Genomic DNA, 18,767 nt, shown 5'->3' on the forward strand with positions numbered 1-18,767 from the left:
TGTATAAACTAAGCGACATTTAAAAAAACTCACATCATGGGAACAATAACATTTCAATGACATTGAATGTGAAAAGAATAAAACGTTGGAGAAAAGATACTCTATATTATTAAGTTATATGAGGAGAAGAAAGCAAGTGCTTCCCCAAACATATATATATCATGGACAGTATGAGAGTTTGACAAAAAAATTTGAAGGTCAAGGGACAATTATAATTTTTTCCCACCATTTAAGATGGTTTTGCTAGTTTTTTAGCTTGCAGTCATTCTTATAGTCCTACATTGCTGTGCAGATCAAGAACAACCTTGTACCTAAATAATTCAGTAGGAAATAAGTCTTCTATACTAGAAGAGTTTATAAAATTTATAAATTTTTAACAGAACAAAATTCAACAAAACAAAAAACATTTTCTCCCTAGGAGAATTATTATATCAATAATATTTAACATTTCTTACAGTATGTTTCCAAACTCCTTTCCAGACCTTTAAACAAAAAGACAAATAGCCTATTTTATCACAGTTGTATAAAGATGGCAAGCTGGAAAATCCTAAATTAATAAGAAGGTCCTCTGATTTAGGAAAATCAGTGACTACCTTTCTGATCACTGAGAGCTATCATTCCTTTAGAACCACCAATGAAATTTATATCCTTTAAGTGCCTTGCAGGAAACCAGTAGAGTTCAAAGCCATCACTTCTGACACAAAGACAATAATAGAATTGTGCCATGTTGCATATACTGAGTTTATCTTAGGTGCCACAATTATTAGCTATGCTGGGAATGTTAAATATGCTAACATAAGTGAAGCGTCTATTGTAATCAATGTTTCCATCACATTATGGTTATTTTACCCTCTCTTAACTGGTTTATTTATTAACATATCCATAGTGGATAAATAAGATTTTGGTCACCAACAGTCAATCCTATACTTTTAATAACCTCTAATAATGCAGAGAGTAAGGTACAAAGATTTTTTTTGAGAGAAAAGCAATAGAAAAATCAAGTGTACTCTAACATACTGTTTAGGTATTTCCCATTTCTTTTCTTTTTTTTTTTTTAAGATTTATTTCTCCCCTCCCTCCCTCCCACTGTCTGCTCTCTGTGTTCATTCGCTGTGCTTTCTTCTGTGTCCGCTTGCATTCTCAGTGGCACTGGGAATCTGTGTCTCTTTTCACTGTGTCGTCTTGCTGCATCAGCTCTCCATGTGTGTGGCACCACTCCTGGGTGGGTTGTGCTTTTTTCATGTGGGGCGGCTCAATGCGGGGCACACTCCTTGTGCATGGGGCTCCCCAATGCAGGGGACACTCCTGCGTGGCACAGCATTCCTTGCACGTGGCAGCGCTGTGCATGGGCCAGTTCACCACATGGGCCAGGAGGCCCTGGGTTTGAACCCAGACCCTCAATATGGTAGACAGACACTCTATTAGTTGAGCCATGTCCGCTTCCCTCCCATTTATTTTCCATTTTAGAATGGATGATTTGTCAGCTTCATCTAAAATGACTACTTTGAAATAACTACAGAAATCTCAACAAGTAGATTAGATGATTCTGCATTTGCCATTTTCAGCAATAAACAGTCAATTATAAGTAGCCAAAAAGAAAAATCTAGTACATGACTCCCTAGGAGAGACAAACTCAAAGAGTTAATTTTTCTTTAAGAGTTAATTTAAGCTAGACCAAGAAATCCAGAAAATTGATTTTGATATAAATATATATATTTAGTTATACACGAGTTGGTAAAAACAATTCCTACCTCAGGATCATCATCATCAAAATCATGGTAAGTGGAATGATCTGGATTATTCACTTTATCTAACAGCTCAACTGCCAAAGACCGTGTCAAGGGTTGTGTGACAAAAGGATGCTATAAAAATAAAATAATATAATACAGAACACACATTAGAACTCTGATTAAGTGATATTTTATCTTTTGAAAACAATATAGATTTCAGGGGAAAATAATACCTGTAGTAACTTTTCAGCTGTAGGTCTTTTTTTTGGATTTTTGGTAAGTGCCATTTTCACAAAATGATGAAAACTATTTGACCTAAAAAGTTTTGAGAATCAGACACTTAAATTATTTATTTTTTGCATATCTTACTATAAAAATAAATAACACAAAGTTTCAGATTATATAAATGAACGTGAAAAATGAAGCGTCATTTCATTAATAAACATGCAAGGGACATTTGCCAGGATTAGTGTGTATAAAACTCTACTGATTGGTGCCATAAACATATTTAACAGTCCCAATGTTTCACGGATGTTCATAATGTTTCATGAAAGTACATAAAATTGATGATGACATCCATTTAAAATATCTATATTATGTAATGTAAGGTGGTTTAATACTCTATTATTTTTACATTTTCAATGTATTCTTAAAAAGGAGTTAAACAGATTTTAAACTTCTTTAAAATAAATAAGTAAATAATACAAAAATACTTACCACTTCATTTTGTCCTTTAATTTAGGAGGTTGAAAATTGCTTTTTGTCATTAGAAATAATGCTCTGAAAAAATAATACATCATTACATAGAATTTTCATATTTCATATTTTAATATATATTATATAAATTCCACAACAATTTATTTGCAAATAAGATAAAGGAAGAATAAGAAAATTATTCGTTCATGGCAATAATAAATAATACTAGGAAGGAAAAACCTTAAATTGAGCATAAGGTTCTTTAACTATGACATACTGACCTCATTGGATGTAAGTCAAACATAGGGGGCTGAAGCTCAGCAAGTTCAATGGCAGTTATTCCCACTGCCCAGAGATCACAAAGCTGATTGTAACCCCCTTTCCTTTCAACAGCTGCGACTTCTGGAGCCATCCTGAAGGAAATATTCCAGAAAAGAAAAACCTTCTGTTTGTTGCATCTTCCTTCATTTTCCCACCAGAGATACATGGAACTATACCTATCTAAGGTGAGACCTATTTAGGCCTTGATTTCTGAAAAATAAGGGCTTAATTAAAAGGCTCACCTTTCCCAAGGGCTTCCAGATACTGACATCTCATAAGACCACCCATCCCAAGCCCCACTGGTGATTCCTGTGTACATTATTATATTATTTACTATAAAGGGTTATAAAAATTTACAATTATAATAGAGCAACATGCCCAAAATATATCTATACTCCAATCTTTCTTCCTTTAGACATGTAAAATTCTATAAAGAAATAAAATTTTATAAGAAACAGTGAAGAATTTTTAGCTGTTTCCTCACACCAATAAACTGCAACTTGGCCTCCGTTTTTACTTCACCAAAATTATTCATTGAGGTATCAATATTCTTCATATTTAGTATTTAATTCACATTTACTACAAACTTAGTAGTTTTTTCTTTCAGTTTTATTATGATGGGAAATGTTATAAAATTTTTAAAAAATAAGTATTTATGCAGAGCAAAATGTGATGGTTGGGCTAATGTGTCAACTCAGCCAGGTAATTGTGCCCAGTTGTTCCGTCAAGCAAGCAGTGGGCTAACAGTAATACAAGGGCATTTATGGACTTCAGTCACCATTGACTTTTACTGTCTGTGATAAATCATAGATAGCTGATTACAATTATATCAATCAGGGAGATTGCCATCAGCAATGAGTGATGCTTTATCCAATCAGTTGAAGACCTTAAAAGGGGAAGTGATTCCAGCATTGAGTAAAAATTTCCAAGCTTGTCTTTGGACAGCCAATGTCTTCTGGAACTCATCAAGAACCTGCAATGGACTCTCACTGGACCCCTGGTTGCAGCCTGCCTGCAGAACCTGGACTTGTGCATCCCCACAGTCACGTCAGAGACTCTCATAAAATCGCATACTATTGACAGATATCTCTTGTTGATTCTGTTTCCCTAGAGGACCCTGACTAATACAGAAAGAAAATACAGTATTTTTTTCATTTGACTTCCTTAAGTCTTATTCCAGTTACATCTCTTTAAATTTGTATTTGACTTAAATGATGACACTGATTTTCAGCTAAAAGAATTTCAAAACCTAAACAATAGCTTTGAAAACAGCTAATTCAGATATGCATCTCAATTCTTACAAATCAAGAGTGATTTACATACATAGCCATACAAATGTAAATACATTTGCAGGAAGCAGACTTGGCCCAATGGATAGGGCGTCCCTCCACCTACCACATGGGAGGTCCGTGGTTCAAACCCCCCGCCTCCTTGATCTGTGTGGAGCTGGCCCATGTGCAGCGCTGATGTATGCAAGGAGTGCCCTGCCATGCAGGGGTGCCCCCCCTCATAGGGGAGCCCCACGCGCAGAGCTGATGCGCGCAAGGAGTGCCGTGCCATGCAGGCGTGTCCCCCACATAGGGGAGCCCCAGGCACAAGGAGTGCACCCCGTAAGGAGAGCTGCCCAGCACGAGAGAAAGTGCAGCCTGCCCAAGAATGGCACTGCACACATGGAGAGCTGACACAACAAGATGATGCAACAAAAAGAAACACAGATTCCCGGTGCCACTGATAAGGATAGAAGCAGTCACAGAAGAACACACAGCGAGTGGACACAGAGAGCAGACAACTGAGAGGGGGGAAGGGGAGAGAAATAAATAAAAAAATGAATCTTAAAAATAAATAAATACACTTGCTTCCCTGGTATGATTTCAGGAAAGTCAGTACAGTAAAAAACTAACAGTATTCAAAATGCTTGGTCCTAAAATCTTTTCTATCTTAAAGCAGCCCCTAGGGAAATGCAAATTACCATAAATAAAGTCAATTTTAAAGTATGTTAATTATTACTTTATTGATTGGTTAATTTTCAGCTAGCTAGTGGAAATGTGCAAACAGGTGATTTAACTGGCCTCCCCTCAACTAGCTTGCCACATCTGCTGATGCTATCCATTCCTCTATTTAAAAAAAATGAATGAATGATTCCAGCTAATAGGCCACCTGTTCACTTACTTCTACTACTGCCAGTTGTGTGATTACTACCATCAACTGAGTTTACCTTTGAACCTGTTCATTCAAGTTATATTTGTAATTAAATATTATGAGAACTGATTATGAAGGTAAAAAGAGAAGTTGTTACGAAAATTAGGTTGAATACTTTAGGAAAAAAGTTAGAAACTGTTAAAGACAAGTTTCTAAAAACAAAGAAAAACAAACAAAAAACAAAAAAAACTGACAAGTTAGGTAAACAAAGTAAATGTAAAAGACTGGGAAAGATAGAGACATATGATTCCATCTGTATAACATGCTGGAAGTTAACACTACAGAAAAAGAAATCATATCAGTGGTTGCCAGCTACTAGAGATGGAGGAAGGGAATTTACTAAAAAGAGGCAAAAGGAAACTTTTTTTGGGTAATGAAAATAATCTTTTATCTGGACTTTCATGATGTTTTTTACTATCACAATGTACAAATTACTCAACATTCACAGAACTGTACACCTAATAATGATAAATTTATTATTTAATAAAGCTGACTAAAAAAATAAACAACCCTCCCACACACACACACAAAACATGCTTTCCAAGACTAAGTTTTCAATGCACTTTAGAGACACAAAGCTGGGAAACACAACTGATGCATTATTAAAATAGAATGCTAATTAGTTATACATTCAAAGAAAATGTTATCACTTCGTCCTATATCAAAAGTATGAATAGATGTACATTTAAAGGTCTCAAATTAAAATAAAATGTTTAAGGTACATATATATTAATTTTGAGAATCCACTTTAATGGATTTTAAAAAATTATCTGTGAACATTAATCCTGTTAGATGAGTAAGTCCATTCTGTTTTTTACCCCTGTCAATGAAGTGAAAAATGTGCAATTAGAAAGAGATATGCCTTAACATATTCCTGACCTTATTATAAAAGGAATGACAAGAGTTTGTAATTTCTGAAGCTGGAGCTGGAAATAAGTCATCATCAACATTTATAAATTATGTAAACAGCACCATGCTAGACCCTGGAGATTCAATGAGATATAAGAGAATTTCCCCTGATGTTTAAAATCAACTTGAGGAGACAGAGTGCCTAAAAGTAAGGACAGGTAGCTCTTTAAGCCCTCTCACTCTCAGTAATCACCCCAAACCAACAAGGAAGAAAGAAATAGAAACATACTATATTTGAAATATCCAGGGGACATGTTTTACCTAGAACCATAACACATAAGACTGAAAACAGAAGAGTTCATAATGTCACAAAAAGGAAGGACAATCCTAAGCACACTCAGAGAGAAAGAAGCACCACCAGCAAGCCAGTAAGCCCGTAAGGACCCCACGAAGGCTGACAAATTAGGACTACAAAGTAATAAAAGTGAGTGTTTGAAAGTGTCAAGTCTACATAAGGAGGATTTAGTCCACTAGATTCCTATTCTTATCCACTAAGACCCAGGAATTATTCCTTCCCTATTTCCACCAGATGAGGAACAGGCAAAATTGATTGAGAGGTTTCATACTCAAGACAATCAGGAGCAAGGAGAGCAGAGGGTGGGAAGAGGGGATATGATTAAGTAAAGGTGTGGGCACAGAACAGTGGGTTCCCCAGCTTTCTTCAACTGCCTAGTTCTAGAACATTAGCAAACAGCAAACAGGTTGACACCCTACTTCCCATGCACAGAGTTACTTATCACCTTTTAGTGCCTTGTTCTTGCTCTTCAATGTGAACCAATGGATAAGGATCATCTGACATTTTAGGGAAAATGCCATTAAAGCAAATGAGAGAATTCTTAAGTAAAAGAATTCTTGAATTAAAGTATTCAGGAAAAGGAGTGAAAAAGAAAGGTGGGTACGGTTATAGGAAGTATAAAGAGATTTTTTTTTTTGAGAGAAAATACAAGAAAATAATGGACTAGTCTAAATGGTCTAAGATATAAATAATGGGTTCCAGAAAGTGAGAGCAGGAAAAAGTATAGGAAAGAAATTATGAAGAAATACAAGAAAATTTCCCATAACTAAAAGACATTTTTAAAAATCACTTAACTGAAAAGCACAAATGACAATTACAGTGAATAAAAAACAACAAATAAAAACATCCTAAGGTATATAATCATTTAGGGAGTGGGGTGGGGAGGATTACATTCAAAGGATGACACATCATAAGGACACCAGCTTCTTATCAGCATCAGAGAAATGAAGATAATAGAGCAAGATCTCAATACTTTTTAGGAGAGCGATTGACAGCCCATTCAAATTATCAACCAAATGGGAGGCTAGCCATGCAAAGTCTAAAAAATTTTTCTCCCCAAGCATCCTTTCTCAGGAAGTTACCAAAGCATGATCTTTACAAAAGGAAGAGAGTAAATCAAAAAAGAGAAGACTTTGATTCTAGGAAGGACACACTCAAGCTGAAACTGAAAAAAATCCCAAGGGAAAGCTATGCAAAAGACAAGAACAGTCCGGATTGGAATAGGAGGAAAGTGGGCTCCTGGAAAATTTATTCCAAGAAAAAACAAACAAACAAAGCAAAAACAAATGAACAAACAAAAACAGGACTGATGATAATTTGACAGGCTTTATCGAGAAAATTTTATAAAAGGTATGGCAGTTTGAATCCCCCAAGAGAAAGATTATGTTTGTAAACTAATCTATTGCTCTGGGTGTGATATTCTTTAATTGCATTAATTCAGCTGAGAGGCCTTGGATTAGATTATTTGATAATGTCCTTTTGGGTTTCTGATTCAACTACAATAGTGGGCATGCTCAGGTTGAAGCTCCACCACAGACACAGGAAGAGAGAGCTTTCATTTCTGATCCTGCCATGTGACAGAAAGGAGAAGGCTCAAACAGCTAAGGGCCTGGGGGAGAGAGAAGCTATTTAGCCTGACAGTTTACAGCTGAGATTGGGAAGAGCACAGACAGAGACTGATACAGAAGATCTGGAAAGAAACAAGCCCCAAGCCAGGGGAGGGAGGACAACAGGATCACTTAAGCAGGAAGCCTAAAGAGGCTGGGCCCAAGAAGCGCAAGAGGAAGATGAAGCCCAGAGGGGAAGGCAAGACCAGGCAAAGACTGCCAGTGGACTTGCTACAACATATGGCAGCTGACTTTGGTGACAAAGCATGTCTCATTTGGTGCCCTGAATTGGACTTTCCCCAGTCTTGGGCCTTTAAGTGTTTACCCCAAATAAATAGGCTTTATCAAAGCCAACAGATTTCTGGTACTTTGCATCAGCAGCCCTATGGGCAAACTAATACAAAATGTAGCTAATAGAACTGTAAAATGGGGGGGACACACGGGAAATCTTAGTTAGGAATTAAAAACAACCAACTAAACAAATTTAAAAAGAAATAACTATTAAATTCAGGAAAAATTTTATCAAGAAAATAAATGCTATACTGGTATATACTAATTGACATAGTAGAGGCAGACTGGAAGATGAATGGAGAGAGCTATAATTTTCATATGTCATAGCAGAAGATTACAAATAACCTAGAGATGGCAGAACACAAAACTAGAAGAGTTTCTGTATAATCCCTTTTTAGCACTATTTTGCTTTAAAAATATATGTTTGATTTGTTTGATAAAAAGACAGATCAATATTTAAAATCTATTCTGTCTGAAATTAGTATTGCTACTCCAGACCTTATTTTGATTACTATATGTGTGGAATATCTTTTTCCAACCTTAAATTTTCAAACGGATTGTGTCCTTACATCTGAGGTAAGTCTCTTGTAGACAGCATATAGATGGCTCATATATATATATTTTTATCCACTCTATCAGTTTATGTCTTTTGATTGGGGAGTTCTAGCCATTAACATTTAATGTTACTACTGTAAAGTCTTTATCACTTCATCCATTTTATCTTTTGGCTCTCCATTGTCACATCTTCCTATTGTCTCTCTTTTTACCATTTAATTTACCCTTCCCTAATAATCTTCATTTCTAAACTCTTCTCCAAGACTCTCGCCCTTGTCTTTGCCTTTCAGGCTGCAGCACTCCCTTTACCATCTCTTGTATTTCTGGTCTTTTGGTAATACACTCTCTCAGTTTTGTCTGTGAAGACTTTAAACTCACCCTCATTTTTTTTTTAAAGAATAATTATTTGTATTTTTCCATATCTCATTCATATCCTTTATCCATTTATCTAAGGGACTGTCTGTTTCTTGGCACTATTTATATATTAAAGAAATAGCTTTTTGTGATATGAGTTTCAAATGTCTTCCAATTTTTTGTCTTTTGATTTTTTCTTTTTAAACATCAATTTTAATGATACATATTAATGAAGCATACAATTTATCTAACATGTACAATCAATGGTAGTTGATATAATCCCATAGCTGTGCATCACTTCAATTATTATTAAAGCACTTTCATTATTTCAATAATAACAATAAAAAACAGACAAACAAGAAAATTCCTCACCTCTCGATCTGCTTCCCCTGCTATACATAGTTATTACTTCTGGCTACTTTTGCACAATTATTTGTTTATTAAGTAGTTTAACTGATATATACTCACATACCATATGATCTATCCCAAGTATATAATCAATGACTTTCTTTTTAGCTGCTAAAAAGCCCTTTATTGCAAAATAGTAAAATAAACAGAAAAATAGACCGAAAGAAATTGCAAATTTTAAATGAGTGCAAGGTCAGGTTAGATTTAATATAGTCAATTATAAAAATAGACAGCATAGCAACAAGTGTTTATAAATGCAAATAATAATTCAAATATTAATATAATAAATTATGACATAATTCTAATTTTTAAATTATCGTTCTAACCATTGAATATAATAATCTCTGAGAATGAAATAAATTACTGGCTTAGTTATTTAATTTCTACTTAGTCCATAATTCTTTCTAGATAATCAAATTCCTATTTGGGAATTCTTCACATATTCAAATGTCTAGACATCAGTAAAAGATTACAAGCTATACTAGGAAACAGGAAGAGATGGCCCAGTCAAATATCCTGACGAGATACAGGATTTAAGACAATTAATCTGTGATAATCACGTAATTCTTCTAAATCACTTAAAAGAATTAAAGAAAACATGACTAAATAAATACAAGATATTAAGAAGATACTGGGAGAGCATAAAGAACCATTTGAAAGTCTTGAAAGAAAAGTCACAGACCTTATGGAAATGAAAGACACCATGAATGAGATTAAAAATACATTAGAGGCCCATAAGAGCAGATGTGAATTACTTAAGACAAATTAGTGATTTGGAAGACAGAACATCTAAACTGGAAAAGACAGGAGAACAAAAAGAGAAGAGAATGGAAAAAATGGAAGAGAGCCTCAAGATACTGAAAGACAATGCTGAATGGACAAACATTTGCATTATTGGTGTCCCAGAAGGAAAAGAGAATGGAAAAGGGGCAGAAAATATTTGAAAGAAATTATTTGAATAAATACAGAAAAGAAAACTTCCCAACCCTTATGAAACACACAGATATCAATATCCAAGAAGGACAATGCACCCCAAACAGAACAAATCTGAATAGACCTACTTAAAGACACCTACTATTAATTTCAGAGAGAAAGAGTGGATTTGAAAGCAACAAGAGAAAAGCAAAGCATCACATACAATGGAACCTCGATAAGATTAAGTGCCAACTTCTCATCAGAAACCACGGAGGAGAGAAGAAAGTGGTATGATATATCTAAGGTACTGAAAGAGAAAAACTTTCTCTTTCAGCCAAGAATTCTGCCAAGAATTCTGTATCTGGCAAAACTGTCCTTCAAACATGAGGGTGAATTCAAAGCCTTCAAAGACTAACAAACTGATAGAATATGTTACCAAAAGAGCAGATCTGCAAGAGATACTAAAGGAGGTACTGTGGCCTGAAAGGAAAAAACAAGGACGAAAGGTTTGGAGAAGAGTTTAGAAAGGAAGATTATTAGGGAGAGTAAACTAAAGGATAAGAAGACAGATAATAAAATGATATGACAAGAGAGAGCCAAAGGACAAAATGGATGAAGGAAGTAATGCCTTTACAGTATTAACATTGAATGTTAATGGACTGAACTCCCAAATCAAAAGACATAGACTGATATTTAGGTTGGTGCAGAAGGAATTGCAGTTCGGACAGTGAATTTTAAATCATTATAACTAGGTTCAAAAACATCTTTATTAATCAAAATAGGAACCATTACAATGAACACATTTTTGCAAATGAGAAATAAGTTTGCTTATTCCTGTAGCATAAAAATCCAAGATTTGGGATTTGATAAACTCTTGGAAAGCATTTTCTGCATCCTGCTGGTTGTGGAAGTGTTTTCCCTGCAAAAAGTTGTCCAGATGCTTGAAGAAGTGGTGGTCTGTTGGTGAGAGGTCAGGTGAATATGGCGGATGAGGCAAAACTTCATAGCCCAATTCATTCAACTTTTGAAGTGTTGGTTGTGTGATGTGTGGTCAGGCGCTGTCGTGGAGACAAATTGGGCCCTTTCTGTTGATCAATGTCGGCTACAGGTGTTGCAGTTTTTGGTGCATTTCATCGATTTGTTGAGCAAATTTCTCAGATGTAATGGTTTTGCCAGGATTCAGAAAGCTGTAGTGGATCAGACAAGCAGCAGACCACCAAAGAGTGACCGTGACCTTTTTTGGTGCAAATTTGGCTTTGACAAGTACTTTGGAGCTTCTTCTTGGTCCAACCACTGAGTTGGTCATCACTGGTTGTCATATAAAGTCCACTTTTCTTGCATGTCACAATTCAATTGAAAAATGGTTCACTGTTGTTGCCTAGAAAAAAAAAATGACACTTCAAGACGACAATTTTTTTGATTTTCAGTCAGATCACGAGGCACGTACTTATCGAGCTCTTTCACCTTTTCAATTTGCTTCAAATACCAGATGACGATAGAATGGTCGACCTTGAATTCTTTAGCAACTTCTTGTGTAGTTTGAGAATCAGCTTCGATGATTGCTCTCAAGTGGTCCCTGTCAACTTGCGATGGCTGGCCACTATGCTCCTCATCTTCAAGGCTCTCATCTCCTTTGCAAAACTTCTTGAACCACCACTGCACTGTATGTTCACTAGCAGTTCCTGGGCCAAATGAGTTGTTGATGTTGCAAGTTGTCTCTGCTGCTGAACGACCCATTTTAAGCTCAAATAAGAAAACTGCTTGAATTTGTTTTTTGTCTAACATCATTTCCATTGTCTAAAATACATAAAAAGTAAGCAGCAAGTAATAAGTCATTAGCAAAAATATATACAGCAAGAAATACATTAAAATGATGTATAACATAACCACATTTATTTAAGAATGTATGCCAATATCAAATGGCAAATTTCAACAACATAAAACTGCAATTACTTTTGCACGAATGGATTAAAAAACATGAGTTGTCTATATGTTGTCTACAAGTGACCCACCCTACGTGTAAAGACACAACGAGGTTAAAAGTGAAAGGTTGGAAAAAGGTATTCCATGTAGATAGTAACCAAAAAAAAAAAGCTGAAGTAAACCAGATAAATGTAAAATAACGTTATAGTAGATTAACAATAATTACTCAGTACAATTGGCAAATTGTTGCTATGATCAGTATTCTGTAAGTTTCTTTATACAAAATGAGCACTTGCTTTTAATTGAGGATGGCTGGAGAAGAGACATATATTTGGATACTTCATTTTTCTTTCACCCTCCTTATTCATACTCTAATTAAAATAATCTATCTGAATAAGATTGAGTTTTTCTGCCTCATAAAATTATGAGTTGGCAAATGGTTATGCTGTAATTCATTCCAATAAGATGTATGAATTCATCCACAGTTTTGAAGGACAGTTTTGCTGAATACAGAATTCTTAGTTGGCAGTTTTTCTTTCTTTACCTTAAATACATTATACCACTTTCATTTCTCCTTCACCCTTTCTGATGAGAGGTTAGCACGTAATCTTATCGAGGTTCCCTTGTATGAGATGCTTTGCTTTTCTCTTGCTGCTTTCAGACTCTTCTCTTTATCTCTGATATTTGTCATTCTGAATAGTAAGTGTCTTGGAGTAGGTCTATTTAGATTTGTTCTGTTTGCAGTGCATTGCCCTACTTGGATATTGATATTTATGTCTTTCATAAGGGTTTGAAAGTTTTCAGTCATTATTTCCTCAAATATTCTTTTTGCCCCCTTTCCATTCTCTTCTTCTGGGACAATGATAACATGTAAGTTTCTGTGTTTCACATTGTCATTCAAATCTCTGAGCCCCTATTCCATTCTTTTATCTCTGTTCTCCCAGTCTTTTCAAGTTTAGATATTCTGTCCACTATATCGCTAATTCTGTCCTCAAGCAATTCAAATCTGTTCTGTGCCTCTAATGTATTTTTAATCTCATCCATTCTATCTTTCATAAGTTCTGTTACTTTTATTTGCAAGCTTTCAAATTGTTCTTTATGCTCACTCAGTGTCTCCTAATGTCACCTATTAATATCTTAGTCATATTTTCCTTCAATTCTTGGAATTGATTTTTGAGATTTGTGTGATGATGAATGATTAGTTCTCTTAAATATTGTATCTTGTCCAGATATTTGGTTTGTTCCTTTGGCTGAGCCTTCTCTTCCTGTTTCCTGGTATGGCTTTTAATTTTTTGTTGATGTATAAGCATTTGAAAACGTTGGTGAATTTACTCTGGCGGTCTAGTGGGATTTTTTTGTTTGTCTGTCTGTTTTCATGGCTCTGCTTTGATTTTTCAGTTTAACTTATTCTGAATCTTTAAAATTGCCCTGCTTAAGTTATCAAAATCAGGCCGGGGGGAAGCAGATGTGGCTCAAGTGATTGCGCTCCTGCCTACCACATGGGAGGTCTGTGGTTATGTTCCTGGTGCCTTTTGTGTCAGCAAGCTGACAAAACAAGATGACACAATAAGAGACATAAGAAGGCAAACATAATGAGAGACACAACAAAGCAGGGAGCAAAGGTTCCTGATGCCTCCTAAAGATGATGAGCAAGACAGCAACCTGATGCAACAGGCAGATATGGCAAGCTGATGCAACAGGAGACACACACAAAAAACAACAGAGACACAACAAAGCAGGGAACAGAGGTGGCTTAAATGATTAGGCACCTCCCTCCCACATTGGAGGTCCTGGGCTCAGTTCCTGGTGCCTCCCAAAGAAATAAAAAGACGATGAACAAACACAGCAAGGGTAAACAATGAGGGGGTGGGGAAAAATACATTTTAAAAAACCTTTAAAAAACAAAATTGGGTGAGAGGCTCATTAATGGGGTGTGGATTTTTCTCCCAGTAATTGGGACTAAGAGGGACCTAAAAGTAGTTTTCCTCCTTGCAGTTTCCTGGCTGGCCAGCAGATGGAAATTGTTGGGGATGTTTCTTTCAACCTCCACCTGCTGGTGTTTCTGGTCTGGCCAGAGCCAAGATTCAAAGCAGGTTCTGCTGGCTGAATTCACTGAAAAGAAACCATTCTCCGCCTTCCAATGTACCCTCGTACTACCCAGGGAGGAAGATCTTGTTCCCTTCTCAGTTGGTTGCAGTGAGCTAGGGGTTTCAGCCAGGCTGCATGCCTTGAGGGTGGGAGATGGGTACCCTTCCTAACTGCTGTGGGGTTTAGTAACTCACATTTGTTGTTTTGGATTCTTCACCTCTTTGTCCTTCATCCTCCTGTGGGTTGTGCAGCACTGTCCTGATCTGCTGACCCTTACAGCTTTTGTCTCCCATTGCTTTTGTGAGAGAGTTGAGCCCTGCCTGTCTAGTCCACTGTCATCTTCACAGAACTTCTCCAAGACAAATCAATATAAAACTGATATATTTCATATCCTAGTTACCAAAATAAGTAACATAGATGAGTGATATACCATTGGTGATGAGTCAGTGATGAGTCAGACAAGGAAGGCATCAGAGGAGCAGCAGCACTTAAAATGAAGGTATGATTTCAGAGTGCTGATCCTTGAGAAAATGTAATACTTTGAACAAAGAAATTCTATACCTATCCACAACTATATTCACAGTGCCTAATATCATATCTAGCACAATGTTAAGCAGTCGAAAATATTTACTGTGTGAATAAACGCGTGAATAGGATAGTTTTCATAGCATGTTCAAAGAATACCTAGCACAGATATATACCTAGAAAAGAAGATCTGTGGGGGAGAATAGTAGGAATTAAGGTTGCTGAGGCAGATGGAGGGCAGACCACAAAAGACTCCAATTGCCAAGAAATCTGCATTTGATCTTGTGGGCAACCAAGACATGCCAAAACTTTCAGCAAAGAGGTACTATGAATAATATAATGTTGAAAGAAGAATAATCCAAATAAATTATTGACTAGAAATGGGGATAGAGGAAGACAGATATAAAAATATTTGTGAAAATACATGATATAGTTTAGGAGCAAAAGGCATTTTTTTCCAGTAAAGCCAGAACTACGGCAAGGCTTCTGAAAGCCGTATCAATCTTAAACATCTTTCCTGCTGAAGGAAAATTAACATGGTAAAATATTCTTTGATTGTGCTATCCATCAATATGTGTATATGCCTAAATTATTTCACCTACTGATAATTTTCTTCCTAATCTGTTTTAGTCCCTAAATATTTGACCGGTCTAGTTTTTAGAAATGCTGTACACAATAATCATAAGACACCAAAAAATTAAATGTCAATTAAAATACAATTACCAATATGGTGTGCCAATGAAAGACTTCCTTTTGGCAATTGTGGCAGTTATCTGTGCAGATACTCCAAAATCAGCTATTGAAAAAATAAGAAACATTTAGAAAACTGAAAGAATGGTTTAAAGCCAATGTGAGAAGACACTTTCAGTTATTATTTTCATTAAATAATTAACTTCACAGAAATGAGGTATATGCAAATATTAAATTAAAAAGTTTATCTTTAATGAACTAGCATTAAAATATTACAAAGTAGTCAGTGTATATCATAGTCAAATAGATCGCCATATATTCCTGACTCACTCAAAAGACAATGAAGGTCGAGTTTAAAGAATTTTAATGAGAAACAGACAGCTGAGAGAATCTAGGCTGTCAGATTTAATAATATTATAATTTCTAATTCTCAGGACCTGAAATTCAAGGAATATCACTGGAAGGGACCTTAAATATAATTATATTTCATATCTTCTCAGCCACACCCTTGGTGACTAACAGCAAATGAATCAGTTAAGTATGTTGGAAAGTCCATTTTACTTAAAAAGACATCCAAACAAAATATTCCCAAAATATTACCTTAGCAATTCATTCCAATACCAGTATCAATTAATATCACGAAATTTATCTTTATGTAGGAGTTGTTACTATTCCTTAAGATAAGTATGTTGATTCTAATATTTTCTACTTTACTGATGCGTTCTAAATACTCTTCAACTCAAAAAATACATATAGTATCTATTAAAGGAAGTATTTAGTAAATATGAAATACCAAATTATTTTGAATAGTTAGTAAACAACTGTTTCTAAAACTACTATATTGAAACTATGTCCAGTCTTAAATTCTCATATTAAGTTATTAAGTTTTGAACTCTATTTAAATAACTGGAACAACCAAAGGTTACAAAATCAAACATTAAGCTACTGTTTGAAATAAAGCAACAGTTAGGATCTAAATAGCATTCTTATGTAAGTAATACTGCATTTACTTTTTCAAAAGCTTAAACAAACAACATAGGATTTTATTTTTGCTTGCATTTTTGTTGTTGTTGTTGTTGTTGTTGTTATGGAGCAATTTTGTATGGATTTCTTACTAGAAGTCACATGCGCAGTAATGGAGATGAAAGAATTCCCAAAAGATACTATTTCACTATATTCTTACAACGAGCCTGTCATATGTGAAGGGTAGATTTTATCCCCAAATAAGAGATAAGGAAACATAAAGGGACGTTATATATGCCCTGTAATGAGATTTCCATCTAAAAATAAAAAAACAGTGTTCCATGAGAGGGGAAACCTAATCCTACAAAGGAAAACATAAAAGTGTTATGTTTTGGAACAGAGTCATGCAAGAAACAAAATTCCAATCTACTTACCCAATTTCACATGACCATTGTCCGTTAGTAGAATGTTAGCTCCCTTCAAAGTGAGAACACTTTAGTTAAAGTAGGAAACACATTTCATCAGCACATATAATAGATTAAGTATATGTATTTAAAATATTCTTAAATTGCAGCCTTAAACCATTACTTAAAATTTAAAGCGTGACTGATCAAAATAGTAAATCATCATATCCATCGGAAAATTTACTGTTCACTTTTTATGTAATTTGGCTATCCTTATGAAATGTTCTGTCTTTTCATTAATGCAAAAAGCAGCTATTAACATAGCATGAATGTTAATATGGAAATGATACATTACTAGTTTTCAACTAAATGTTACTTTTTTACAGATCAAATACTGTCTCTAAAGTGTTACCTTGTAAGAGCATTTTCAATTGTTTTTATTACACTTTTCTAATTCCTGCTCAAAACAAATAAACAAACAGAACTTCCTTTTTAGGAACTCATTATCAATTGAACAGTGTGGTACTTGAGATTGTACCTTGCTGTTTAACACGAGGCTGTCTATCCTAACATGTCCGTTTGAAACGTTAGGGCCATCTAGTATATAAACAAGGAGACACAGGCCCACAGAATTAAAATATCTTTCTCCAAGACCTGGAAGAAATTCAGTCACTTTTGCTTCTTGATCTCACCTTAAGAAGATGATAATGACTACTTCATCTTCAATAAGTGCAAAACTTTTGGAGGAGGTAGAAATACTGTCTCCCCAAAATATTGTATGCTTTTTTGCCTTTTCCGCAACTTTTAAATAAGCAAGCAGCCTCTTTAGTCCAGAAAGCCATCAATCATGTAAGTATGTCAGTACAGGCCAGGAGAGATGGGGCTGGGGTTGGGGAATAATACTTGGAAACTAAAAAGAAAGCAAGAGTGAGTGAGAAAGAGGGAGGAAGAGGGAAAAAGAGAAAGAAAGAAAAAATTAAAGACTGGAGGAGAAAAAAGAAGAAAAGAAAAAGAGGGTTCCCAGTTTCCAAATGTCACCAGTGGAGCTGAGCTGCAACCACTGATGATATTGTAACTCTATGGAATATTGGGGGAAAGGAAAAGGAGGAGGGAGAATAGACTAGGGCAGGATTTTAACTTGATCTAGAACCTAGCTACCAAGAATGCTACTGAGTCTTCAATTTTGTTCTCTCCTCAGCTCCAAATTAGTTTTCCTAAGTGACAGCTTATATCATGTCATTTACACATTATGGCTTTTGATCCTACCTCTTTCCCTCCCTCCCTGACAGGCTACTTAGCATAAAGGTGCAATTTTAAGATGAAGGGTGTCAGTAATGAATAAGACTAAGGAGAGTGTAAATTGAACGAAAAAAAGAAAGGAAACCTAAAAACCGATTACATATATGAATGAATGCAGCAACGAATGATTTATAACTAGGTAGAAATAAGAACCCTGAGGACAAAGAAGACAAGGAAGGTCTCTCTAAGGCAGTAATATCTGAACAGATATCTGAATGAAATGAGGGTGTATAGCCAAGCAAATTTTGAAAAGAACATTCTAGGCATAGGAAAGGAATGTCAAATACAAATCCCTGGGTTCAGAATGAGATTGACACATTCCAAGAAGAGAAGTTTAGTGTACCTGGAGCAGAATGAGCAAAATAGATGGAAGCATGAGATGAGATCAGAGAGAAATGCAGGGTCCAGATCATGCAGGGTCTTGAAGGCCATAGTAAAAAGCGTGGACTTTAGACTGCATATGATGGGAAGCAAATGGTGGCTTATAAGCAGGAAAAGTGTCATGATCTGGTTTAAAAGGATCACTCTGATTGCCAGGTAGAAAACTGACTGTAAAACCATTATGAGAATGGCAGCAAAGAGACCTGTTAGAATG

General features: G+C 35.5%; 1 protein-coding gene across 5 annotated transcripts in view; it reads right to left on the minus strand.

Annotated features, from left to right (window-relative positions):
• Positions 1–18,767, minus strand: part of MAP4K3 (mitogen-activated protein kinase kinase kinase kinase 3) — a 251,566-nt gene that overhangs the window by 103,597 nt on the left and 129,202 nt on the right. For all 5 annotated transcript variants that reach the window (XM_058278442.2, XM_058278440.2, XM_058278443.2 and 2 more), the window contains 6 exons: positions 16,904–16,946; positions 15,540–15,612; positions 2,708–2,839; positions 2,448–2,510; positions 1,964–2,045; positions 1,752–1,862 (listed from right to left, as the gene is read on the minus strand). In XM_058278442.2, coding sequence (XP_058134425.1) covers positions 1,752–1,862; positions 1,964–2,045; positions 2,448–2,510; positions 2,708–2,839; positions 15,540–15,612; positions 16,904–16,946 — 504 coding nt within the window. The remainder of the gene's footprint in view (positions 1–1,751; positions 1,863–1,963; positions 2,046–2,447; positions 2,511–2,707; positions 2,840–15,539; positions 15,613–16,903; positions 16,947–18,767) is intronic.

The sequence above is a fragment of the Dasypus novemcinctus genome, chromosome 17, assembly GCF_030445035.2.
Source record: "Dasypus novemcinctus isolate mDasNov1 chromosome 17, mDasNov1.1.hap2, whole genome shotgun sequence".
Classification (NCBI taxonomy): Eukaryota; Metazoa; Chordata; class Mammalia; order Cingulata; family Dasypodidae; genus Dasypus; species Dasypus novemcinctus.